This window comes from Dendropsophus ebraccatus, chromosome 7, assembly GCF_027789765.1.
Source record: "Dendropsophus ebraccatus isolate aDenEbr1 chromosome 7, aDenEbr1.pat, whole genome shotgun sequence".
Lineage (NCBI taxonomy): Eukaryota > Metazoa > Chordata > Amphibia > Anura > Hylidae > Dendropsophus > Dendropsophus ebraccatus.
Window position 1 is genome coordinate 96,894,273 of NC_091460.1, and position 27,136 is coordinate 96,921,408.

The window sequence follows — 27,136 nt, forward strand, 5'->3', positions numbered from 1 at the left end:
TGCTGCAATCGGCAACAACGGCCGTACTTTTTACAAAAAGCTACGCTGCTTAGCCTTCTATGGGATCCCGGCCGGAGCTCTGGACGGGATCTCTCGCAGTGCCGCAAAGAACTAACATGTCAGTTTTTTGCTGCCGCAGAAAGTCCTGTCAGTTCACACCATCAAGAGAGCAGCTCCGGCCACAAGCCTCATAGTGTGCTGTGTGGAGTTCTGATGCGGCGCATCGGTGCGCGCCCGCATAAGAACTCTGCGGGCCGAAAGATCATCCAGCAGGTACTGCAGTACCGTTCGGGAGGATGTTTTCAGAGGCGGCCGCTCTTACGCCATGTGAACATGGCCTTAAATAGCATAATTTCTCACATTTATACCTTACCTTCAGCTATGGCAGACAGGAGCAGGTGTTCTCCTTTAGAATTCTCTCCAATGTCAGATTCAAATAGAACTCGGGCCCTGGATGCTTGTGTTGAATCATCAAAACCATACAACTCAGCCATATCCATACAAATTTGCAGTTTTTCACTGAGTGCTTGGGTGATTAATGCATCCTTCATATTTAGGCGTTCTGTACAAGTAAAGCAGAAAATGTTTTATTTATTTTCTTCACGCTTTATGTTGAAATAGAGTGAGAATTAATGCTATTACCTTGAAGATCCTTTAACCTAGCAGCAAGCTCAGACGCCTGTTTTCGCTCTTCTTCTGCCTCATTAAGAAACTCTGTCCCTTCATCTGGACAACTGTATGAAAGAAGAGAAAAAAAAAAAACAAGTGAGAACAAGACTTTCTACCCATAAATAGTTCTCAGTTTAGGTGCAGCATTAGGCTATGCTCCCAATCAGTTTTAGGCCCATTTTTTGAGACATAATTTTGCAATCTCATAAAATATCTGCAATACATCCGGTTTTCCCTTTTGAATTCAGGGTTTCTGGACAAATCTACAGTTAAAGGAGTACTTCGGTGAAATATCTGTCTTTCAAGTCAACTGGTCTCAGAAAGTTATACAGATTTATAATTTACTTCTATTTAAAAATCTCCAGTTTTCCGGTACTTAACAGCTACTGTATGTAACGCAGGAAGTGGTGTATTCTTTCCAGTCTGACAGTGATCTCTGCTGCCACCTCTGTCCTTGTCAGGTGCTGCCCAGAGCAGTAGTGAATCCCTATAGAAAACCTTTCCATTCCTGCTCTGGACAGTTCCAGGTGTCATATGTTGCTGCAATGCTGTACAGATCACTTTACGGGTAGCTTCACATGTACCCGTATCACAGTAGATCCGCAGGAGATTTGACTGAATGAATGAACACAGTATCACAGCAGATCCGCAGCAGATTTGATGGTGCAGATTTGATGCTGTGTTCATTCACTTAGTCAAATCTTCTGCGGATCTTAGTCAAATCGTCTGCGGATTTTATACTATAGATAGAAAAATAGAAAAGTAGAAAAAAAATTCACCAGAAATTCTTAAAAAATATGTTAACATAAAAAAATAAGTTAATTAATAAGTAATTTTCTGATGACATATTCCCTTTGAATGTTCTAGGAATAAAAAAAAGACTTCAGTGCAAATGTCCTATTCGGTTTATCTGGATACGTGTCACATTTGTGAGGGTTGGGCAGACCGAGTCAACTATCCTATCTGGTATTCTAAAGTGTTTCTAACAGGGAGGGGCTCTACAAATCCTTTAACTGCTTCTGCTTAGCCTATTTTACTACACTTTCACCCACTCATTTTCAATAAATAGCATGTGATTATACACTTTCTGCTGAGATGTGACATGCTTTGTGGATTCCTTTACAAATTTATGAGTGAATGAATCAAAACTTGTGTTAGATCTTTTAGCTAACTGTAAAATCGCTCTTATGATACACAAAGTTAGAGCCCTATTTCACAGTAACGATAATCAGCCGAATCGGCCCCATTTGGCCCGATTCGGACGATTATCGTTCTGTGAAATAGAGAACGATCTGCCGATGATCGTGTCATCGGCTGATCGTTTATTTAGGGCCAGACCTAAAATCATCGTTCCCCCACCACGCATCGCTACGGTTGAATAGCGGTGCGCGGCGGACGATTTCAGAAGCGCAGCAGCAGCAGCATACATTACCTGTCCAGGCTTCTCTGCGCTGTCTTCGTCCCCGAGTCCCGCGCGCTCTATCTTCCGAATGGCCGGTCAGCTGACGGAGCGCTCAGCCAATCACAGGCCGGGACCGCCACGGCCTGTGATTGGCTGGGTGTGGCCTGTCAGCTGACCGGCCATTCGGAAGATAGAGCGCGCGGGACCCGGGGATGAAGACAGCGCAGAGAAGAAGACCTGCAGGTAATGTATGCTGCTGCAATGGCTGCAAGGATATCGCTAACGATGTCCCTGCAGCCCTCGCTCAACGATCGGGCCGTGGAATAGGCCCAGTAAACGAGCGGCGATCTAGCAGATCGCCGCTCGTTTACATCGTTGATCGGGCCCTCCTCGGCCCGTGGAATAAGACCCTTAGTTGTTTGATCTTTGCCTGCAAACAAAAAGAAAGATTATTGCTTAAATTTGAACGATTTAACACATTTTCGCACAACTATCTTTCCATGTAATTGTCAGAATTAGCCAACCAAGAAATACAGCAGGAGGGTGGATCGCACTGCTGCCGTGCTCTTTCCACGGCTAGATCTCTTAATCCAAGTGGGTCTCAGCCGTGAGATCAGCTGCAATCAATAATGTTTGACATGCCTGATCACATTAATGATGTGTTTACACTGTGTGATTTATCTGACAGTTTTTTGAAGCCAAAGCCAGGAACAGACTGTATAAGGGAACGGGTCATAAAGGAAACTGAGATTTCTTCTCTTAAATCCATTCCTGGCTTTGGCTTCAAAAATCTGTCAAATAAATCAGTCTGTGTAAATGCACCATGACTAAGTGATGTCTGTAAACTATGAGCCTCTGAGTACCATTGTAATAAATATATTATATATATATATATATATATATATAAATAAATACATTTAAGGTATTATTCTTCCTTCTTACACATCACATGTATGAAATAGTAACCATACCTCTCCACAGCTCCTCGAATTAAAGTCATCCAGGAGTTCCTCTCTTCCTTGGAGGTAGTGTGAATTTCATACATCTCTGGTCCCTTTAATGAAGCACTGATGAGGAACATAGCCTTTTCTTCATTTGCCACCTCTCGAACAATCAGCTTTTGTAAAGAGATAACCGGTGGCTTAGCATCCTAAAAGCAAAAATTTATGTAACTAACTGTACAGTAAAACCTAAGGACATGAATCTCAGAATGTTCAGAACATTGGTAAACCAGGATTCAGCAATTCCAAGGTAGGAATGGTGAGGCTTCATAAGGAGACTGTGAGAAATGAAACGTGGAATCTGATTGGTTGCAAGGGGCAACTGAGACAGTTTCACTTTACACCATGTGCAGAAATGTAGAAAAGATGATGCGGCACTCAGTAGAAATTCGTGCAAATCATTTATTTATGGCAGAATAACAAACAAAGTAACCCCATGTGCTGTACAGGTTACATGGCAGGCACCGGTGTACTCCACTAGAGCGACGGCCTGGCCTAAGCCTGCTGATGCGTATGACCGCGAAACGGACGTCGCTCTACTGGAATACACCTGTGCCTTCCATGTAACCTGTACAGCACATGGGGTTACTTTGTTTGTCATTCTGCCATAAATAAAGGCTTTGCACAAAGTTCATCATCTTTTCTACATTTCTGCATTTAGACTGTCCGTTATATGCAGAGCACCACAACAGATACCATGCCTTGATATATTGACCAGAGGGTGAGCCATTCTAAAAGGTTTGCATACGGACTGTGTAAGATTGAAGTGTTTGATAAATCCCCCGCTTTGTACGTATCTCCTCTCCCGATATCTGCTTACATTAACTCAAACTATAAAACTGCATATATGTGAATAATTCAGTAATGCCTAAAGTCTGAGCCGACCACCCAAATGTATGCAAAACATATGCATCATCACATTCACTCATACAAGAACAAGCAACTTACTGTATATAACTTTTATTTTATTTAACTGCTTTTAAAAATGTAAAACCTTTAAAAAAAATTAATGTGTTCTGTTGCTCTATTGACATCCTTATAACTCTTACTTTTTGGTCTATGGGGCTGTGTGAGGTGTCATTTTTGCTCCATGATGTGAACTTTTGCTTGCACATATGTAACTTCACTCATCACTTTTTATGACTTTTCCAGATTTGATGAGACCAAAAATCAGCAATTTTGCTCTTTGGCAGATTTTTGTTACGGGAATTTGATGATTTAATAATTTGGGTGATTATAGACATAGCGGTAGCAAATATATTTATTTTTCTTTATAAAACGGAAATGCAGGGGGCATGGTGAGCTGCAGAGCAGACAAGACGCACAATAAACAAGTTCCTGCTCTAAGAAGGCTTATACAGCTTTTAGCTTACAAAAACCTACTGAAACCTGCTGAACTCTGTGGGGAAGCTGCTGTGCGGTTCTGTCGCTCAGTGAACCAACAGGAGCAACGCCAACACTGAGAGCAGGACGCAAGCAGCATACAGGTGTTGCTGTACTTTTTTTCCTGACCGCTAGAGTGGACCAACGCATTGGAAAGCGCGTTGAGCGCTCCCCATCAGCTCCCTGCAGGAAACCACAGCCAGCAGCCTCTCCCAATGTCAGCCTAATGCTGGAATCTGTTTTGTTGGGTGAGTAATACAGGGGAAAGGGTACAGGCTGCCACATGGTCCTCATTTCCCAACATAGTGGTGGCCATCTTTGCAGCCAGGTCATAGCGGGACACCCTACCCCTCTCAATAGACGTGCATAAAGAGCACATCTTCATAGTACCTCACAGCAGCCAGAAAAGGAGAACTCCTCACCTTGAAAGATTTAAAGTGAAAAGGAACCCCCACACTAACAAACTCCCTTTCCTCTTCCACGTGGCAGAAGCCATTTTCTGACCTCCTCCCTCGTCACATGCTAAGCACGGAAAAACAGTGACACAAGAAGGGAAAGCATAAGGGTCCTACTACAGTTTACTTTGGAACCCTTATCTTATTCATTCTTCACCAATTACTTCTAGAGACATATCAAAAGTTTTGATCGGTTCATGTCTGAGTGTTCAGACCCGTACCGATCGGGAGATAAGAGCTGAGAGAAGACCACGCTAAGTTGATCCGGATACTTTGAGAGCAGGTGAGATCAAAAGTGTGTGACAGATTCTCTTTTCTCGATCCCTCCCGTATAGCATCACTGACACTTATGTGGACCTTGAGGGTTGATTCTTAAACCTCCGAGTTACCATTTATAACACTTACTATACTATTCTATAGCTGTACATGCCAAACAACCCTAAACGCACATTTCTTTTCTGACCTACTTCAGTTTCTATCTCCTAAACCAACAGAAAACCTTCTTATAGGTGGTGATTTTACTGTGGCGTTCTGCCCACACCTGGACTGATCTTCAGGGGTCACCCATAAAACTCAAACAGCTCAGGTTTTGCTCTCCATAATGCAACAGTACTCCCTATGTGAATCTTGGTGCGTGGCCCACACTACAGAGAGGGACTATACCTTTTATTCTGCATGAGGTGCACTCCAAAATAGACTATTACTTTCTGACCTGCTTTTTGAAAAAGTCTTGTCCACCTCATTAAAACCTGTTCTAGTTTTGGATCATGCGCTAATCCACCTTAAAGTGGTTATCCAGCGCTACAAAAACATGGCCACTTTTCCCCCTACTGTTGTCTCCAGTTCAGGTGTGGTTTGCACTTAAGCACCATTTACTTCAATGGAACTGAGTTTCAAAACCCCTCCCAAACTGGAGACAACAGTAGGGGGAAAGTGGCCATGTTTTTGTAGCGCTGGATAACCCCTTTAAATTGGCTATCTCCCTCCACTTCCCCCAACAAAGAGACTGGAAATTCCCCTACTATCTTCTGCACTCGGAGGACTTTCGTAGCTATCTCCAACATCATTGGGGAAATTTCCTTGACGATAATGAGCCTTCTACTTTGGACGCCCCTCTACTGTGGCAAAACTCTATGGCGGTTATGCGGGAACACTTCCTACATGGTTCATCGTAAAAAATGAACAAAGAAAGACATACCAAAAGCTACACTCAGAACGAGTGGCAGCACATAGATAATACCATGTTAATACTTATAATTCTACCAAACAGGATTACTGTTGAAGCGCCTACTTGATACTTTTACATTGGCCCAAGCTAAACAGAGGTTAAAAATGACTGGAAACAGCTATTTCAGATAGGGGACTAAAACGGTTAGATTGCTGGCTAGGCTGACCAAACCATACAAAGTTCGCTCCACCATTCTCTCTACCAACCTACCTACACCAGAGTAAACCACAATCGGTGGAGTACAGGATCCCTCAGAGCTTCTCCAACAGCTCTCCAAAACACATAGGGTGGGTTCACACTGAGTAATTAGGTGAGGAAATTAAGAGGAATCCGCTCTTATTTCAGCTTGAAATCAGTGTGTGTCGGGGCAGGCTGCACTCTGGAGCATGTCCAGGTCTGCATGGGTGAAGTGGGAGCAGTGACAGTGTCGCATCAGACCCAGCCTGGGATTGATCAGGGACGGGAAACAGAGGGGGAAGGGGACCCTACCCTAAGAGAAATGCATAGGAGTGCATGCTCGGTTCCCTGGGACCAACCTGCAGCAGGCTGAGGAGGTGGTGAGTGATGGTGACGGCGCCCACTACTCAAGCCCGGGGATCTGGTCCTGGGCTGGAGACGCCATCACTGTCACCACCTCCACAGCCTGCTGCAGGTTGGTCCCACATCCAATGGTACCATTGCCCCTGATGTGCCCAGATGCCGACACCTGGGACTGGCTGGCCTGGGACTGGGACTGCAATAACCGAAGCCGAGCGCTGTGTCCCCAGATCAGTTGCACAGAGCACTCTAATCTGAGCAGCTCTTGTTGCCCAGACACCTCTGCCGGCTCTACTGCTCCATCCCAGTAGATCCGCCTTGCGGGGTCACCGTCCACCCTGCACCGTTCTGCCCGAACATTCCTGCTCACAGCCCGATGCAACAGGAGCCACTCGAAGGTGGTGAGTGATGGTGACAGCGCCTCCAGCCCGGGAACTCAGGAATGGCAGCAGCTAGAAAGTCAGGAGATGGCTCAAAATACTCAGGGGGACTTGGTGAGTAAGATCAGCTAGGTTTGGGAGCATTTTATTTTTTAAGCTCTTGGGGGAATACCCCTTTAATAACCCCTCATTTTTCAAAATCTGACCTGTCTCACTTTTAACCCCTTCAGGACCGGGCTAATTTTAGTTTTTGAAATTTGTTTTCATTTTGGGGGGTTTCGTGTTTACACCATTCACTCTATGGTAAAACTGACATGTTATATATGTCCTGACATGATATGTAATTTATATGACTTTTATTTGGTCTGACTGCTTTTAAAAAAATTAAAACCTTTTTTTTAAAAAATACTAAGGGTGTTTAAAATTATAACTAGAGATGAGCAAACCGGGTTCAGGTTTGAGTCGATCTGAACCCAAACATTTGGTATTTGATTAGCTGGGGCTGCTGAACTTGGATAAAGCTCTAAGGTTGTCTGGAAAACATGGATACAGCCAACGACTATATCCATGATTTCCACATAGCCTTAAGGCTTTATCCAAGTTCAGCAGCCACCGCTAATCAAATGTCAAAAGTTCGGGATCAGATCGACTCGAGCATGCTTGAGGTTCACTCATCTCTACTTATAACGCTTTTTTCCTTTGGTCTATGGGGCTGTGTGAGGTGTAATTTTTTGCACCATGATCGGTTCTTTCTATTAGTACCTTACTTGTTTATATGTGACTTCTTGATCACTTTTTATTACAATGTTTCTGGATTGGATGTGACAAAAAATGCATAATTTTGCACTTTGCGCTTATGCCGTTTACCGTGCGAGATCATGAATGTGATAATTTTATAGTTCGGGCGATTATGCACGCGGCGATACCAAATATGTTTGTTTGTTTGTTTATTTATTTATAAGATGGGAAAAGGGGGTGATTCAAATTTTTATTAGGGGAGGGGAGTTTTTATTAATAAAATCACTATTTTTTTTATTCTATATTTTAAAGTGTAACTGTCATTTCAGGGTCATTTTTCTGAAAACAATAAATATCTATAGTACAAGCGATTTTAAGAAACTCTGTAATAGGTTTTATTTCCCAAAAGAGTTTTCTTCTGTACTCAAAAAAAAAAAAACAGCTTTTCTAGCTCCCCCCTCACTTCAGAAGAAGCAGAATTTCTGTGTCAATTATGTGTCTATGGAAAGGGGAGGGGCTGAGAGGAGTGAAAAAGCATCGAGCAGTCCTGCACAGCACAACACCCCACAATCTTCTCTCAGGTAGTTCCTAGATAAGCACTGATCTTTCTGACCTCTGAATCCAACGTTTTAGGTGCCCAGACAGTCTACAAACAGCTGACCTTCAGATCTCCTCTTCTTGCTCACTCATCTCCCTCGGCCCCTCCCCCCTCCATAGGGATATAATAGACACAGCAGAACCTGTCGTCACTTTCTTCTCTGTAATGAAGACGGATTTGCCTGATAACGCACAGATAAGAAGTGGGGGGAGGTTTGATTGCTTTTTGAGTACAGAAAGAGACTTTTTTGCCTAATAAAACCTATTATACAGTTTCTTAAAATTGTTTATACTACTGACTTCTGCAAAAAATATATAAAAAAATTGACAGTTACGATTTAACTTTTAGTCCCCCTGGGAGACTTTCAGTATTACCGCAGTGATCTCCCATAGAAATCACTGCAGTACAACAAATACAGCAATTATCGATCAATCATTCATTGCTTTATTATGCTGGTCTGTCGCAGACCAGATAGATGGATTGCCAAGCCGAGATCAGCGTCAGTGCGACGCTGAGCCCCAGCCGGGTCAGTAGAAGGGATCTTTCCACCCCCCCCCCCCCCCCCCCCGCTAGACACCAGGGAAAGGGGAATATAGTATATTTAAATGCAGCTGTCAGGTCTGACAGCTCCTTTTAAATGTATAATTAGAGGGTGCGGGGATCGGACTGCGTCTGCTAATAGCTGTGGTCCCGGGCTACATATAGCACCCAGGATCGCAGCGGTTCAGAGTGGGGTCGCGCAAGGAACACCCCCACCCGCATCAGAACGTACAGTTACGTGCTGATGGGGAAAAGGGGTTAACCCCTCAACGACCCTGGGCGTACCTGTACGTCCTGGGCCGCATAGGGGACTTCAGAACGGTGCTGCGCGGCGGCCCCACTCTGAACCGCCGCAGTCCTGGGTGCCGCTTGTAGCCTGGGACCGCTGCTATTAGCAGGCACAGTCCGATAGCTGTGCCCGCTAATTAAGTTTTCAGATGCAGCTGTTAAAGTTGACAACTGCATCTGAAGCCTTACTGCAGCCGTTACCTGGTGTCTAGTGGGGTGGATCGCTCCCTTGCGTCGCGATCGCCATAATGGCGCTAATCCCGGCTCGGCACTCTACTCAGTGTACTTATACTAGAAATCCCCTGAGGGACTTCTAGTATAAGTGTAAAAAAAAATTTTTTTTATTATTAATAAAAAGCCCCCTCCCCTGATAAAAGTTTAAATCACCCCCCTTTTCTCATGTTATAAATAAAAAAAAACAAACAAAAAACATGTTTGGTATCGCCACATGCGTAATCGGCTAAAATATTAATTTATTTAATTCCAGATCTCGCACGGTAAACGACGTAAGCCCAAAAAAATCCTAAAGTGCAAAATTGCGCATTTTTGGTCGCATCAAATCCAGAAAAACTGTAATAAAAAGCAATTAAAAAGTCGCATATGTGCAATCAAGGTACCGATACACAGCCCCATAGACCAAGGGATAAAAGCATTATAAGCATGGTAATAGAGCGATTTTAAGGAACATATATTTGTAAGAATGGCTTGAATTTTCAAATAAAATAAAAGTTATACGTTACAGATTGTTGAAATCGTAACGTAGGAACATATATAACAAGACAGTTGTACCCCAAGGCGAACAGCGTAAAAAAAAAAAAGTGTGTTTTTTTTCCATTTTCACCACACTTTGAATTTTTTTCTGGAGTACTTTATGAAATAATTCAGCCTGTCATTGCAAAGTACAATTAGTGGCGCAAAAAATAAGGGCTCATGTGGGTTTCTAGGTGAAAAAATGCAAGTGCTATGGCCTTTTAAGCACAAGGAGGAAAAACCGAAAACGCAAAAATTTAAATTGGCCGAGTCCTCTAAGGCAGCGTTTCCCAATCGGGGTGCCGCGGCACACTGGTGTGCCGGGAGAACCCGCTAGGGGTGCCGCGGGATCCCGGTGGAAAATGTGCGCTGTCACTTTAAGCATCCCGAGAAGCTGCGGCCGCGCAGCTTCTCGGGATGCACAGATAACTTTGATGTTCCGCCCGCACAGTGAGCGGGCGGAACATTAAAGTGAGCATAATGTAGGAGCAGGAAGTGTCAGCATCCTGCTCCTACATTTACTCCCATAGGCTGCCGGCACTTCATGCCAGCAGCCTATGGGAGGCCGGGACGTGACCTCTCCGGCAGGCGTGATGATGTGACGTCATCACGCCTGCCGGAGTTCCCCGTCCCTGCGGCTCGCAAGATGGAGCCTGAAGAGGAGGGGGAGAGCTTCTGCCTGCAGCCACAGCGTGGATTAGGTGAGTAGGATGTTTTTTTTTTTTTTTAGGGGCAGAGCAGGGGGCATTATTAGTTCATGGGGGGCACCTCTGGGGGCATTATTAGTTTATGGGGGGCACCTCGGGGGCATTATTACTTCATGGGGGCACCTCTGGGGGCTTTATTAGCTCATGGGGGAACCTCTGGGGGCATTATTAGTTCATGGGGGCACCTCTGGGGGCATTATTAGTTCATGGGGGGCACCTCGGGGGCATTATTACTTCATGGGGGCACCTCTGGGGGCATTATTATCTCATGGGGGCCACCTCTGGGGGCATTATTAGTATATGGGGGCACCTCTGGGGGCATTATTAGTTCATGGGGGGCACCTCTGGGGGCATTATTAGCTCATGGGGGCACCTCTGAGGGCATTATTAGTTCATGGGGGCCACCTCTGAGGGCATTATTAGTTCATGGGGGCCACCTCTGGGGGTATTATTAGCTCATGGGGGCACAGCAGGGGATACTACATACAGGGGGCATCCCACATTCCTACTCGCTTTACTGCACATAACACCAAACAGCGCAGTTACTTTGGGAGCCTACAGGAGGGAGAAAGGAAAGGAAGTGGCTAGAAATGTGCAGAGCCTAAATTGTTTGTCTCACAGGTTCTAAGGGGATGAAACGTATCTGGAAGAAATCATCATGGAGGACTGGACTGGATGGAGAGGAAAAGGAAAAGTGACGCCTCAAATCAAAGAAGACGTCACCTGTGAGTCACTTTATGACCGTTTTCTTATTTTGTAGAACATTTAGTAGGGGTGGCCCGAGGAATTTTTTTTTTCCAAGGGGTGCCCCGAGGTGTAAAAGGTTGGGAAGCACTGCTCTAAGGGTTAATAACCCCTCATTTTTCAAAGTCCGACCTCTCTCACTTTATGTGATTATAGCTCCTTGATGCTTTATGCGTTTTGCTAGTGATTCTGAGACTGTTATTTTTGTGAAAAACACCAAAATATCATAAAAAAATTATGATTTTTATGATCCCTTTCAGGACCAGGCTAATTTTCTTTTTAACTCAGAGACCTAAACAAGCATGAGCCTAACCACTCAATGGGGAATGAGTAGCAGTGTCCATGGGACCAAGCCTCGTCTCATACCCAGCAGAGATCATATAGCATGAACTGAGGAGACATGAAATATTGCCTGATGCCCAAGCCCACCAAGTATAACTGTTATATAGCTGCCTTCAGGAAACTGGACCTGGATACAGTGAGTATAGCTGTTGTATAGCTGTCTTCAGGAGACTGGACCTGGATACATTATAGCTGTAATATAGCTGTCTTTAGGAGACTAGACCTGGATACATTATAGCTGTTATATAGCTGTCTTTAGGAGACTGGACCTGGATACTGTAAGTATAGCCGTTATATAGGAGCCTTTAGGAGACTGGACCTGGATACAAGTACCGTATTTTCTGGCGTATAAGATGACTTTTTTTTTCTTAGAAGTCGGGGGTCGGGTCCCTGACGAAGTCGCACTGTGCAACGTGTTGGGCGGTTCTTCTCCAACTGTCCCCACCATACTGGCCGCGGTACAGGTTGTATAGGTTAGCCTGATGGCACTTGCATTGTTTGTACTTAGGCTCTTTCTTTTCTGCATGTAGGATATCATGCACTACTGATACTTTTACCTGTGTTACCTGCATTTCATCTCTATATGCGGGAATCTTTACACCTATTCTTCCTTATTGTGGGATATAGGTGGTATATTATTGCCATCTTGTGGACAGTGGGTTTAGTGCAGCTTATTGTGGCTGGCACTATGTTTGCATGTTTTTAAATGTTTTTATGTTTCATGTTTGTGCTCTAATAAAATTTAATATTTTGATATAATACTTTGGGTGTGCTGATTTAGTACTTATTCTTTTTTCTTTGGGTGTTACGGGGGTCGGGTATGGTCGCCCCATACGGAGGGGGAGCTAAAAAATGCCCACATCCCTACCGTATGGGACAAACACTATAAAAAAAAAAACTATTCTACTCACCTGTGACCCGTTCCCGGAAGCCGCGCATCTCCAGTCCCATCCTCGGCGCAGGCAGTGTGACGCACACTGCCTGCGCCGGAGGTGTTCATGAGAAAGACAGAGGCTTTGGGAACTTCCGGCGCCTCTGCGATTCTCCCAAAGCTCTGACGGCAGCCAAGCGTCTCAGAGCTCCTTCGATGAGACGCTCAGCTGTCTGGGAGAGCTTCGGGGACCTCCAGCACAGGCAGTGTGCGCCACACTGCCTGCGCTGGGAATGGGACAGGAGACGCGCGGCTGCCGGGAACGGGTCACAGGTGAGTTGGTTGTTGCTTTTTTTTTTTTTTTTTTTTTTCTTAAGCTGCAGTTAACCCCTGCCTGACTGCAGCAGGGCTCCAGCTAGTAAACCCTGTTGCGGTCAGTCAGGGGTTAACATTTTCCGGCATATAAGGCGAACCCATAAGAATCTTCTTAAACGTTAGGGGTCGTCTTAAAATACGCCGGAAAATACGGTAAGTATAGCTGCCTTCAGGAGACCGGACCTGGATACAGTAAGTATAGCTTTGTTATAAAGCATAAGAACTAAAAATAATAATGACATGCTTTATATCACATTCCCTGCTGATTTGAATTCTGAAAAGTATAACAGGAACACTTTAAGGCCCAGACGCCCGTGCTGTAACTGTACGGGATATGTAGTTAAAAGGGAGGATCTTCTTTTCTTATTTGCAAAAAACAATGAGTGCTGAAATCAGAGATATGTGCTGGGCGGTTCTCTATTAATAGTAATAAACATATTCCTTCTATTCTTAAACCACACTTACCACAGAAGAAAATATGTATTTTTGATCCTTTTCTTGAAGTAAAAGTAAGACGTCTGTTAGCAAAACTGCCAAGATATCTACAAGATAAAAAAAATGGGTTAATTAACAAGGTTAAAGAGGACCTGTGGCCTATCCTGACCTGTCGGAAAACTTATATTTCTGTGTTGTGCCGTTCCTGTTATTCTAATTATTATGTAAGAGTAGATCAAGATAACGTGCCAACATAACCCTGCTTGGATCGGCATGGGCCCCAGTCATTTCAATCATTTTAAGTGCTCCTTGCTTGAGTTGAGTGTAAGAGTAAATCTATTTATATGTTTATATACTGTTTATAAAAAGGTTAAATGAAAGGGATCACTCACGCCAGTCTGTTATAAACCAGTCTGCTCAGTCTTGGGACGGTTGAAATGGTTTTTGTTTCTGTTCAATGTGAAGTTTTGCGATTACGTTAGTTTGTAAACCACACAGCAAACTGTATGCTCGTTCCCCGTTGGTGGGTTACGTGGGATCCCACCAGTGTCATGGATATGTTATACTTCTGCCAATCCCTTATCTTGGTTCCTTACTGGCGTGTGTTATGGTGTTATTTTGTATTTTACTGTCTATGAAAAATCTTATAAATAAACAATTTATGAAAAAAATGAAAGGGATCAACCTCTTTAATTCATTGGGAAAACAAGCATCCAGTAAATCATGTCTAATCATGTCTTACAAAACCCAAAGCATATAGCTTTGGGTGATAATTTGTCTTGATAATGATTCATTACCTTTTAAGCGTCCTGATGCAGTTTTCCAATAGAGCATGCCGTCATGGATAAGTTGTCTGCGCTCCATGTCATGCTTTCTAAATGTCATACCATTCTTTAGTTTTCCATACGACTTTGGCTCCATCTTGCCTATTATATCATCCAGACGTTGTCCCTTCTCACTCTTGTGAACACGAGAATCTACCTCTGTGATCGTTTCCTTTATTAGTGTGAGAGCCCGGCTCAAAGCCACATAGTCTTCAGTTCCCTCTGTAGAAAGCAACAGGTTTCACAATGCTTAGTACTCCTGTTTTGCTTATTGCAGCATAGTTTTATTAATCTATCTCTATCTATCAGATATATTAATCTATCTCTGTATATTTGTCCCTGTGAAACCCCTTTAAAATAACTAGGCAACTAAAGGGTACCTGCCATGATTGGGATTGGTTAGTGTCTACACAGCAACAGACCAGTAGAGCGAGCAGGGATATACACATGCTGCTGTGCGACTCTCTTCCCACTATGTGTCGATGGGGCCTATTCCACAGAGTGATAATCGGCCCTATTTGGACGATTATTGTTCCGTGGAATAGAGAGAACGATCAGCTGATGATCGTTGTCATCATCTGATCGTTTATTTAGGTTCAAACCTTAAATCACAAGCACCATACATTACCTGTCCAGGCGCAGGTCTTCTCCTTCTCCCGGTCCCGCACCGCAGCAGCTTCGGAGTGGCCTGTCTGAACTGACAGACGGCTCAGCCAATCACTGGTCAGGCCGCACCAAAGCTGCTGCGGCACGGGACCGGGAGAAGGAGAAGACCTGCACCTGGACAGGTAATGTATGAAACAAGGGCTGCAAGGACATCGGTAATGATGTCCCTGCAGCCCTGGCTAAACGATTGTCGGGCCATGGAATAGGCCCAGTAAACTAGCGCCGATCTAGCAGATCGGCGCTCTTTACATCGTTGATCTGGCCCTGCTCGGCCCGTGAAAAAGGACCCTATGTGAGAGAGACAGCTTCACAGAATTAAATTATGTGGACGTCTCAATTACGTGACACAGAACAAGGAGAGAACATTTTGGAAATGACAGTGCTCATTTAAAAGGCTGGCACAGATGAGCATAGCAGATGTACCTAATAATTATACTACAAAAAATAAAGAAAGTGCCAATACCAATCAAACATAGGTATCTAACAGCGAGATCTGCACTTGTTTGCTGTGCCTTTACACAGCACGACAACCTGAGCAGCTGAGCTGCATAAACAATCCTTGTATTATTCATGCAGCCAGTAAACCTGACAGCACAGATATGTATATATGATACACTGAACATATAGGATATAAATAAATCTCTGCTGTCAGTTTTAAGATAACATGCAACAATGTATACTTACCATCCGCTCTGCTTGTAATCTAGCATGCGGGTCTCCAGTACTGTATCTTAAGGCACCACCTCTTGCTGTCAATAATTTTGGAGGAGGCCTGAAGTTACAGCAGCTGCCTGGAGGACAGGGGAGCCCGATGACGGATCACAAGCAGCACGGATGGTAAACATATACTGCTTATGATCTGGAAACTGAAAGCACGGATATATACATATCCTATATGTACAGTATATCCTATATACATATCTGTGATGTCAGTATGCTTATTGATTTGTGACCAATAATTTTAAAAGGTGCTCTAAAGACCTAAACAGCCGAAGAGTGGGAATTTGCCTGCTCCTCAGCGGATGGCTGTCACTTTTACCCCTTTAATGTAGCTTGTAGTCTATTCTGAAGAGATGGGTTGTGATGGTTGATAAGAGCCAAATGTGTTGGCGTATGGTGACAGCTCAGGAAAAAATTGTGGATGGTTGTGTGATGTGCGGACAGTGTTATTAGTAGCTGTGCAGTGTTCTGCAGCTTTGGTAAATGGGAAAGAGTGTAACACAATGGAAAACTGCTACTAAATATAAACCTGCAGGGGTACGGAACAACGAAGACAAGGAAGAGTGCGCCACCTACTCATACAGCTAATTGTCAGGGGCTAAAAGTTGCCCGCTTATGATCTAACAGTGATGACTAATAAAAGGTATTATTCTTAAATAATATAAACCTCCTTTAGGGTGCGTTCACACGTACAGGATCTGCAGCAGATTTGATGGCACAGATTTGAAGTTGCAGATTCAAAGCAAATCAAAACTGGGCAATCAAATCGGCTGCAGATCCTGTAAGTGTGAACGCACCCTTAAAACATGACTCACAAGCAGCAAACAGACAAAACACAAGGCTCAGTGCACAGAACATGGTTCTATACCTTCAGTGTTCTGAATAATCCTTTCCACCAAAACTGGATACTTTGTAATCCTTTGAGTAACCAGCAGGATACACTCCAGCACCCCCAGCCTTCTCACTATAGTGGAGTTACCTATTTTCTGTTTGACGGTAGGATATAAAAGGACTTTATTTTAGAGATTACATTTTTCATGCACATTAAACATAAGCATTATTACAAGCAATTAAAAAAGCCTATAAAGCAATGACAGGTGAAGTGAATAACATGGGGCCTGTCAATGGGAGAGATACATTAGGCCACAATGAACAGTCAGACCTTTTAGCATGGAAAATGAGCAAGCGACTGTAAAAGCGATTGTCCAAGAAACAAATCTGCTTTCTTCTAGAAACAGAGCCACTCTTGCCCTTAGTTTGTGTGTGGCATCACAGCTCAGTTCTACCAAAGTGAATGAAGCCAAGCTGTAATTCCACACACAGCCTGAGAGCAGGTGTGATGCTGGGTCAGGTAGGGAAATTCAGAGGGGAGCCCCGCTCTGGACCGCCGCGATCCCGGCTTCTATTAGAATAAATGGCCACAAGGACTAGATACTTTTATAGAATCCAATATTAAAGTTGTAGTCACTGTTACCAATTTAGGTTATGTTAACATAGTATAATAATGGAGCCTTCACTGGAGGACACAGTTATCATGGGTATAGGCTGCTGACAATAAGAAAGAAACAAAGGACTCCTCCTGAGCAGGATATACCCACAGGCACTGAGCTAAGCCAGTTTGTACCAGAGCAGTAGGAGTCAAGAACAAGTAAAGTAGGAATAAAATTAAAACAGAAAAAAACACCATTACAAGCAAAAAAAAAACTTCAGTCTTCAGTGAAGACTACGAGAAAGAGATTTTACCGTGAGTAAAAAATCCTCTTTTCTCGTGCGTCTTATTGGGGGAAAAAGATACCATGGGACGTCCAAATGCAGTGCATGGGGTGGGAAAGATAAACGATACACAAAGGAGCTTGGTGAGAAGGCACTACTGAGACAGAATAGCACCAACACAACCATGAACTAAGTAGGAAGAAAGCTCCCAGGAATAGAGAAAGGGTTGATGGTGAATGCATCCAAGAAACCGCCTACAGATACCCGGCAAGGGAGGGTCTAATCCCTGGTGCAATCTGCTGCACTTCAGACAGAGTGGGTTGTGGCCATCCAGGAAGCCAGCAACATGATGTAACATTGAGACAAACAGAACTGGTAGGCTACGTGTGTGTGTGTGTGTGTGTGTGTGTGTGTGTGTAAGGGGGGGGGGGGGTAGCAGATGCTCAGCCAAGTAAGCGACCACAGGCGGACTTACCCTGAGTAAGAGCATAAAAAAAGGCACCTGCCCGAACAAGGACAATGCAAAAACAACCATGAAGCCTGGAAAGTGTCTCATGGTGCATAGAGGCCTAAGGCGTCCAATAAAGGAGAAAGGACTGAGCGTCTCTCATACAAAGTGCAAGATGAGATGCTGGAGAAACTGAGTCCCTGACTATGGATCTGGGAAGAATGGCCAGGTTAGAAGCACCTAAGGCCTAGGAGTACAGTCTCCACTGAAAAGGCAAATGTCGAGCACAAGAGAAGTATGGCAATCTGGAGAGAGTCATGGCCTTTGACATGAGCGACCCCAGCTGGGAAACACATACATATGTTAATCTGAAGAATTAAGCTTTCCAAAAGTTATGCAGTTCAGGATAGAAGCAGGAGAAAAAGAGAACCATGATCTAAATCTTGTGTAAGTTGAACTGGAAGGAGCACGATAGTACCTGGTACCCAGAAGTGCCCGACAGAAAAGAGGAGCAGAGGAAAACTGGTAGGTTGGTAAAAAATATTTCCATGGGGTGTTCAGCCTTAAAAAGGAGGTCGATCATGTAAAACAGTCTGCTCCAAAGAAAATTAGAGGTACTCAAGAGAGCATGGAGTCCCAGTAGGCGATATGGTAAAAAAAAAAAAAAATCTCGATTTCTTTTTTGCTAAACAGAATATTTTTCTCCCTGCAGCGTCAGATACTAGTTTAATGACGTTTGAGACAACAACTATATTGCTTCCTGCTTTAACAGTGCTCCCCCTGTGCCCCATATAAGTAGTTTTCCCAAATTTGTGCCACTCTCTGCAGTAGTACAGGTATAGATAAAGAGTGACTGGGGCAGCTGGGGGTGACTGAGAGGGAACTGGGGCAGCTGGTGGTGACTGAGAGGGGACTGGGGCAGCTGAGAGGGGAATGGGGCAGCTGGGCACACACCCCTCCGCCTCCTCTTACCCCTGGCACACGCGCTCTTCTCCCGGCTGCACATGGAGCACACCGGTCTCTGGAGGAGGCCCCGGGGACTGCAGGGTACGGTGATTGCATCACTGCAGGTCCTGAGGCTGTAAAGCAGGATTGAGGGTCTGCACTGCACCCCCCCATCCTGCTCAACAGCTCTAGGACTCGCAGTAATGCGATCACCTTGCCCTGCAGTCCCCACAGCCTCCTCCAGAGACAGGGAAGCTCCATGTGCGACAGGGATGCTGGGGGGGCGGCGGGTCAGCGTCGACTCTGCTAGCTTATGCAGCTGGAGGTCCCACACCGCACTGCCGCCGTACACCTCTCCTCCCTCTGCCGCTGTACACCTCACCGCTCCTCTCCAGACCGCCCACTGCGGCGCCGCACACCTCACCGCCCGCAATGATTTTTTGTGAAAATAGAATTTACTATTTTCACAAAAAAATCTAATCTAGATTCTAGAATTCTGGGCGAATTAAACAAATTAATTTGATTAATCGCCCAGCCCTAAGTCCCTGTAATAACTGTAGAGGGAGGTTCAAGTTAAAGGCTGATGGGTAGGGGAGCTGTCACAGAGACAATGGGTACAACAGGTAATACATAGATTAGAGTCTATAGGGGAGATTTATCAAACATGGTGTAAAGTGAAACTGGCTCAGTTGCCCCTAGCAACCAATCAGATTCCATCTTTCATTCATCACAGAGTCTTTGGAAAATAAAAGGTACAATCTGATTGGTTGCCAGGGGCAACTGAGCCAGTTTCACTTTACACCGTGTTTGATAAAACTCCCCCTATATGTGTACTAGATCTAGAAATCCCAACACCTCAAAAGGTGAGCAGAGAAGTTGCTTTGGTAAGCACAGAACAGCAAAAAAACGGAAGAGATTGTCTGTTGCGAAAGTGGGAGAAGGCCAAAACAAAAAAACCTGGTGCAGGGACTAGTGCCCACATTGAAAAGATTAAAGGACTCAAGGGCTCAAGAGGAGCCCTAGGCAATTGGAAAGGCTAGAAGCCAGATGCATTCTGGTGGAAACAGTGACAAAAAAGCAAGGGGCTGTTAATGGTGAATGGAAAAAGAAACAAGTAAGCCTGCCACTAATGCGATATGTTTGGAGAAGAGCCTTAGGTAAGGCCAGACATGGACCAGTGAACACCCCTGTTTGCAAGCAGAGGAAGCCTTTAAAGGGGTAGTGCGGCACTAAAAAATTATTCACAGAATAACACACATTACAAAGTTATACAACTTTGTAATGTATGTTATGTCTGTGAATCGCCCCCTTCTCGTGTCCCACCACCCCCGCCCGTGTACCCGGAAGTGTGTGGTGCATTATACATTACCTGATCCTCTCAAAAGAAAAAAAAAAAAGCATATGCACAAAAAATGGTAGTACATCACAAAAATCTTTATTATAACACTGAAATGGATACAAAAATACCACATAGATATATGAATGTACAGGAGTAGTAAAATGAGGGAGACAACACCCCAAATACTGCTCTACATTAAAAAAACTAAAATGTCACCATTCTGACTGTGGACTGTATGTACAATAACAAAAATCCAACATCTCTACCTAGACAGAGACCAAGTAAAACAAAACATAACCACAAATAATGGAGCATAGGAAAAAAAAGGAAAATTGGAAAAGATCACCATATACAGTCCAACAGAATGAGAGTCAGATGGGATAAGAAATCACCCCACGCGTTCCGCCGTGTAGCCACATCCCTGAGGAAGCCGCTAGACGGCGAAACACGTGGGGTGATTTCTTGCCATCTGACTCTCATTCTGTTGGACTGTATATGGTGATCTTTTCCAATTTTCCTTTGCTCCATTATTTGTGGTTATATTTTGTTTTACTGGGTCTCTGTCTAGGTAGAGATGTTGGATTTTTGTTATTGTACATACAGTCCAGAGTCAGAGTGGTGACATTTTAGTGTTTTTAATGTAGAGCAGTATTTGGGGTGTTGTCTCCCTCATTTTACTACTCCTGTACATTCATATATCTATGTGGTATTTTTGTATCTATGTCAGTGTTATAATAAAGATTTTTGTGATGTGCTACCATTTTTTGTGCATATGCTTTTTTTTCTTTTGAGAGGATGATGTACTACTTATATACATTAGTTTAGCACTCCATGATTATTAGTGGTGCCCACTAGCTTTATATATATATAACGGTTATACATTACCTGATCCGTGTCGAGGGCCGTCCGCCATTTTTTGCCAAACGTCATCTTCGGACGCACGGCCGAATCCCTGCTGCTGTCCCCCCTCCACCGCGTCACAACTGTGCTCAGCCGCGATTGGCTGAGCACAGTTATGCTCAGCCAATCGCGGCTGAGCGGCTGATGACGTGGCGATTCACAGACATAACATACATTACAAAGTTGTATAACTTTGTAATGTGTGTTATTCTGTGAATAATTTTTTAGCGCCGCACTACCCCTTTAAAGGAAAAAAGTTCCCGAGGACGCCAAATGGAAGACAAGAAAAGGGAGGGGGACTGGGAACCCCATCTGGAGAGCATGGAAGGTCAAAAAGAAGACCAAGGACAAGGAAGTCAAGAAGGAGTGATCACAGAGGCCAGTGAGAACCTGAAACACACACCTGCCTGTCGGAGAAAACTATTTTGGAATAACATCCTCAGAGATGGCAACTGGAGGATACTTATTATACTAAATATTCTATGCTCGAGGAGGAGAGAAGGGCTTTTTGAAGAGAGAAGCAGTAATTGAGAACATTTTTCCCTCAGTATGGCCAAGCAAGGACACTTGGAGAAGCTAGACCTCGAAGCGACCATACACCTACGCTTAGGGCGCTAGAGAAACAGTACAGGAAGTAAAGGGGGAACCTCACCCTGGGAGACTGCAGCTGCCCAAGAAAGAGAAGACTAAATACTTGCCATGTTTGCCATAGGCAGAAGGAAAATTAGAATTGTGATAGTCATGCTCAGAGCACCGAAACGCGTCTGTTAATGGGTAATATGTCTGGTTCCATGTCCCGATTGTGACACAGAGTAGCAGAGGGATCTCTCTGAGGGCACAGTAACATCGCCTGGTAACGGGTAATGTGTCTCCATACATGTGTTTGGAGGGGGAAACCAGAGTGTGTATATGAGTATTTATGTAATATAGAAGGGCTGCTGGAACATGGGCCAAATAAAACATGATGCAAGCCTTTCTTAGGAAGGAGAGGCACATCAAGTGCCCAAGCTGCTGAGAATAAAAAGAAGTCAGTGTGTGGTAGCTCCCCAAGGAGACCACACACAAAGATGGCAGAGGGGCATGTAGCACCCCTCAATGCAGGCTCCAGAGAGAGCTACAACAGAAGAAAAAAATGTTATGTCTGGTTTATGAACCCTTCACTTACCTTCATTAGGTTCTGAAATTTCTTATTCTCCCGCATAAGAAACTTATAGTGACTGACAGCTTTATTGTGTTGGCTGCAAAACACACCATACTTATCCTTCATCTGTTCCCCAGTGTCACCTGAGAACTAAACACACAGGGCAAACATATTACAAAGCTATACAAGAAAAATACAAATTACATACTGGATGGAAAAATGGCCAATTAAAGAGATTTTTTAACATTACTTTCATAAAAAATTATATAACTTCGTAATACAACTTTATTACAGAAAATGTAATTCTTCTTTCATGTTTCAATTGAATGGCTGCAGTAAGGGGTGACACAGTTCCTCTGCTGCCACCTGTGGTTGTGTCAGAAACTGCCATGGTAGCAGAAGCCCTGGTTCTGATGTTAGATATTGCTGCTGCATGATTTTAATGCATATTAGCATTAGAGTACACTTAAAGTTGGGGAAAGACCTTATTAGAGTAGTGCTCCAACCACTGCTCAATAAAACAGTGACCAGGCTTCACTCCAGACACAGGCTGCTTCCTCAGTTGTAATGTCGATTCTAGAATTTTAGAACAAACATTAGGGGAGGAGGCTCATTATCACCATCGCTGGTATATAATAATAAAGCCTGCCGTTCCCAACACAACCTCTGGGGCCTACAGAGAGGCTGTGCCGCCCTCACTGCTGCTAGCAAATAGACACATTAAGTTATATTACAAAGTTGTATGACTTTATAAAAAATTTTAAAACATTTTTTTACCAGAAATCTCCTTCAATACTGGCCATGCAGCCCCCCCAAATCAATAGGCCGAGTCTATTTAGACATTGCTAATTTCAAAAAGGTTTGACACTAAATGATGTAAAAAATTCTATAATCTGAATGAATTGAAACTTCATCAATCTATTACCCATGGATTCCAAATAATCATCAGGAAGGAAATTATATTTCTATAGCCTGCCCATGCAATACACTTGCCAAACGGCAGAAACCGAAGCCTGAAAGAAAGAGATAGCAGCTCGGTACACACCAATATATCAGTCTGACAGGTCTGGCTTTGAAAAGGACGAATAATCAACAACTATGTGGACAATAGCCTACAGTACTTTGTGGAGGTTCTTTCCATTTACATTTTCTTGTTGGATTTTGTGTCTCTGCATTTTATTGAAAGCGTATTAGAACAGACATCTTAGTGAAAGGATATGATCCACCTATCGCATCACTGAAACAAAACTGACCAATTGTATAACAAATCTAATAAAGACATACTCCAACTTCTATGTAAAACTGCAGTGTGTTCACAAAGCTCATCCACATATGTTTAAGATCTGGATGAAGCTTTGCAGATATGCAAAAGACACAAGCGCACATTAATCAAAGGGTGTAAAATATACACTGGTGTAAACTGCCCACAGCAACCAATGACAGCTCAGCTTTCATTTTACCAGAGCTGAAAGCTGAGCTGTAATTGGTTGTAATGGGCAGTTTAGACCAGGGTATATTTTACACCCTTTGATAAATCTGCCCCACAGTCCACAGCAGTCTTGACTATAAACAATGTTTGAAGAACAAATGAACTTGTCAGTTTTCTAATTTACAACAAGTTAAACAGAATATGTTCTCACCTGCTGCACAAGGATATCCCCAACCTTCTGTATTATGTAATTCCGATCACTGCCTTCTTCTAAGGACTCCTTACGTCTCTCTTTAAATCGTACCAGAAATTGCTCATGTAGTTCCAAAAGATCATCAACACACGGGAAGAGCTGGTGGACTTCCTTACTCCCATGCAGCTCCTCTCTCAGAGCTCGGCAGTACACTTTCAGCATGATTTTTAGTGTTCGTACGTGATGCATTTCTGTCTGCATAAGCTCTGAAAACATGAAAACGAGAGTTATAAATTATTGGTTTCATGAGTAACATAATCATGGAATTCTTAAAGGGGTTATCCAGTGGAATTTTTTTTTATTTAAATCAACTGGTACCAGAAAGTTATATAGATTTGTAAATTACTTCTAGTCTTTCAGTACTTATCAGCTGCTGTATGTTCTGCAAGAAGTGGTGTATTCTTTCACAGTGCTCTCTGCTGCCACCTCCTTCCATGTCAGGAACTGTCCAGAGTAGTAGCAAATACCCATAGAAAACCTTTTATGCGCATTATAAATGCTCGAGTCCCTTAGGTTAACATCCAAACGAAATCTTACATGACATTGGAAATCACAGACCATTCCAGAGATGCCATAGGTGACTCAATCACTAAGTCTTACTTATAGCTATGAAGAAAAAGCATATGGTAATAGCAGTAATTACATCATTCAACGAAATATGGTCCCCCTGGAGACATAGTCAATATTTCCTCGTCTTAATGTATTTACCTCTCACAAAAGAAAGTATCCTTATTGGTACCAACTGTTTTGTTCTCGTTTTATTTTCCGGTTAACATTCTTTTGTACTTCCTAAAAGATCTGTTTATATGCTTATTATATACAATGCAATCTTCCTTATGTAAATTCATTATTCATTGTTTATATGTTTGTACACCTTTATAAATAAAAAGATTAAAATAGAAAACCTCTGTGAGAGACTGGAAAGAATATTTACTTTTAAATAGAAGTAAATAACAAAATTATACAACTTTCTGACACCAGTTGATTTTAAAGAGACAAAAAAAAAAAAAAAAAAAAAAATCGCCAGATTATCCCTTAAAGGACTAATGTTATTTTTCCTCACCGTATATTACGTCCTGTCGCTTGATGACCTCTTTCTTCTGCTTTTTGGCATATGGCGGCTCTATAGCGCTACTCCATGACTCAAACTCAAATTCAAGTGCATCACCTTCCAGTTCAGCTCTCACAGAGGAAAAAGCATCTGAAATATGAGAATTTAGTAGTTATAAGAAGCTCCTACCAACTCTTATAAGATAGATGTATAAACTCATACAATAATATCTGACACTAGTAGAAACGTCAGTAAATAAATAACAACTGACCCATAATTTATGTATGAGATGCAGGGCACTAGCTCATACAAATACATGTGGCACTACTGTTGCGCTTGTCAAGAAACTCCCTTCTTTTTATTATTAAGCAGAATCCAGTATTAACCCCTTCATGTTGACAATATATTGACAACATTCCTACTGCCGATGCCCCATGCAAAAGGAATCTATATATACGTTCCTGACTGTGAAGGAGGTTGAATGTGTCGGTGACCATTGTGATCGGCGAAGCACACAATAGTGTCCTAAAAGCCGGATGTAATGACAGGAAGCCTGGATCACACAGTTGCCTAGAATTATCCCCTTAAACGCTGCAATCCATAGCGATCGTGGCATTTAAAGGAGTCAGTGACAGGAGAAGTACCTGTCACTGACTGATCATTGCTGCAAGTGTCCCGAACACTTTCCTTGACAGACGCAGGAATAATACTTACATCTGTCCTGTTAGGATGGTGATCTTCTCAGAGTCTGCTTCAGGCAAAGCGCCGATAATACTGATTAATGCTATGAGACGACAAAAACAAAAGTGCTATGGCTCTTAGAAGGTGAGGAGGAACATTGCTTCAGTGTGACCTGGACATATGGGCATTAATGACATTGGTCATGAAGGGGTTAATGATCACATGACCAATTATGACCAGGCAGGGGGCAATAAATGCAGGACCAATTCCTTCTTTAGTGGTAGTACACGACTCAAGTGAAAGCAGAGCTTACCATTATCAAAAACAGAAATTTGGTGATAGAAGTAAAACACCAAGAATAATGGAAAACAAAGAACTTATAACAGGAAGGTGATGTTGTATCAGTTTCCATTAACAGCAGGGACCAGGGTGGAAAATAATATCTAAAAAAAATGATGCTCATTCCACTGACACAGTGTCCTGTGCTATCGCATTTCTGTCGGGTTGCAGTGGTCGACTAAGCAGTGAGGAAAAGGGTGTTTTTGTTTACACCCCAGTCCCTTTAAAAAAAGAATACCTCTTTAACTAAACCCACAGTATTTGTTACACACAGCACATGTCTAGAACACTTACCTTCCACAAACGCAGGCTCTGCTGTAGATGGAGCTAGTGAAACATTATCATCTGTGAAGATCCTCAACTTGGTAAAATTTGAGTCAAATTCATCCATTTCTGCAACTGCTGAACTGTCAAAAAATATGAAAAATAATTATCTAAAAAAAGTTAAGCACGAAGCCTCCATAAAATGGTATAACAGAAACAGATTGGCCCCTCCATGTCAGCCATATGGCTACATACGTTCCTACTACCAATGCCCATGCAGTAGGAGTGTGTGTGTGTGTGTATATTATGTACACACACACATGTTCCTGAAGTCAAGGGGTTTTAATGTGTGTGTGATCAGACATTAGTGTCTCAGAAGTCAGGCATTATGACAGGCAGCTGCCTGCCATTAACCTCTTAAAGTGTCAGTGACAAGGGAAGAACCTGTGGCTGACTGATCGGTCACCCTGACAGACGGAGGAATAATACTTAAAAGCGAGTTTCTCATAGAGTCTGCTTTAGGCATAGCATTAAGCAGCATAAGAAATCTAATGATTGCTTATTTGAGTTAAAAAAAATAAGAATAATATTAAAAAACTTCCAGTCAATAAACTTCCAGCAGATGTGGTAGACCAAGTGGTCTTTTTTGGCCAACAATCTTCTATGTTTCTATGTTTAAACCACCCATTATACAAATAAAAATATGCAAAAACAAACACATTTGGTATGGTAGCATGCCAATTTAAATGAAGGTTAACAATATTATTCCCACATGCTAAACAGCATAAACAAAAGGGGGATAAAAAAAAACCCACCAGGATTGGTATTTTTTTTTATTACGGTATGTATGAATATGTCACCAATAAAAAATGTAGATCATGGCGCAAAAAAGGAGCCCCCAACCAGTCCCGTAGGTGGAAAAGTAAAAGCGTTATGAAAGAGAACACGGCTTCACTGTGACCTGGAAATCCGGGCATCAA

At 43.1% G+C, this 27,136-nt stretch overlaps 1 protein-coding gene across 6 annotated transcripts in view; it reads right to left on the bottom strand.

The window, feature by feature from the left end:
* ARHGEF18 (Rho/Rac guanine nucleotide exchange factor 18) overlaps window positions 1-27,136 on the bottom strand; it is a 251,495-nt gene that overhangs the window by 36,041 nt on the left and 188,318 nt on the right. For all 6 annotated transcript variants that reach the window (XM_069977931.1, XM_069977932.1, XM_069977930.1 and 3 more), the window contains 10 exons: window positions 26,187-26,299; window positions 24,885-25,022; window positions 23,780-24,027; window positions 22,164-22,289; window positions 16,522-16,639; window positions 14,241-14,489; window positions 13,474-13,550; window positions 3,043-3,221; window positions 643-734; window positions 374-562 (listed from right to left, as the gene is read on the bottom strand). In XM_069977931.1, the coding sequence (XP_069834032.1) occupies window positions 374-562; window positions 643-734; window positions 3,043-3,221; window positions 13,474-13,550; window positions 14,241-14,489; window positions 16,522-16,639; window positions 22,164-22,289; window positions 23,780-24,027; window positions 24,885-25,022; window positions 26,187-26,299 (1,529 nt within the window). The remainder of the gene's footprint in view (window positions 1-373; window positions 563-642; window positions 735-3,042; window positions 3,222-13,473; window positions 13,551-14,240; window positions 14,490-16,521; window positions 16,640-22,163; window positions 22,290-23,779; window positions 24,028-24,884; window positions 25,023-26,186; window positions 26,300-27,136) is intronic.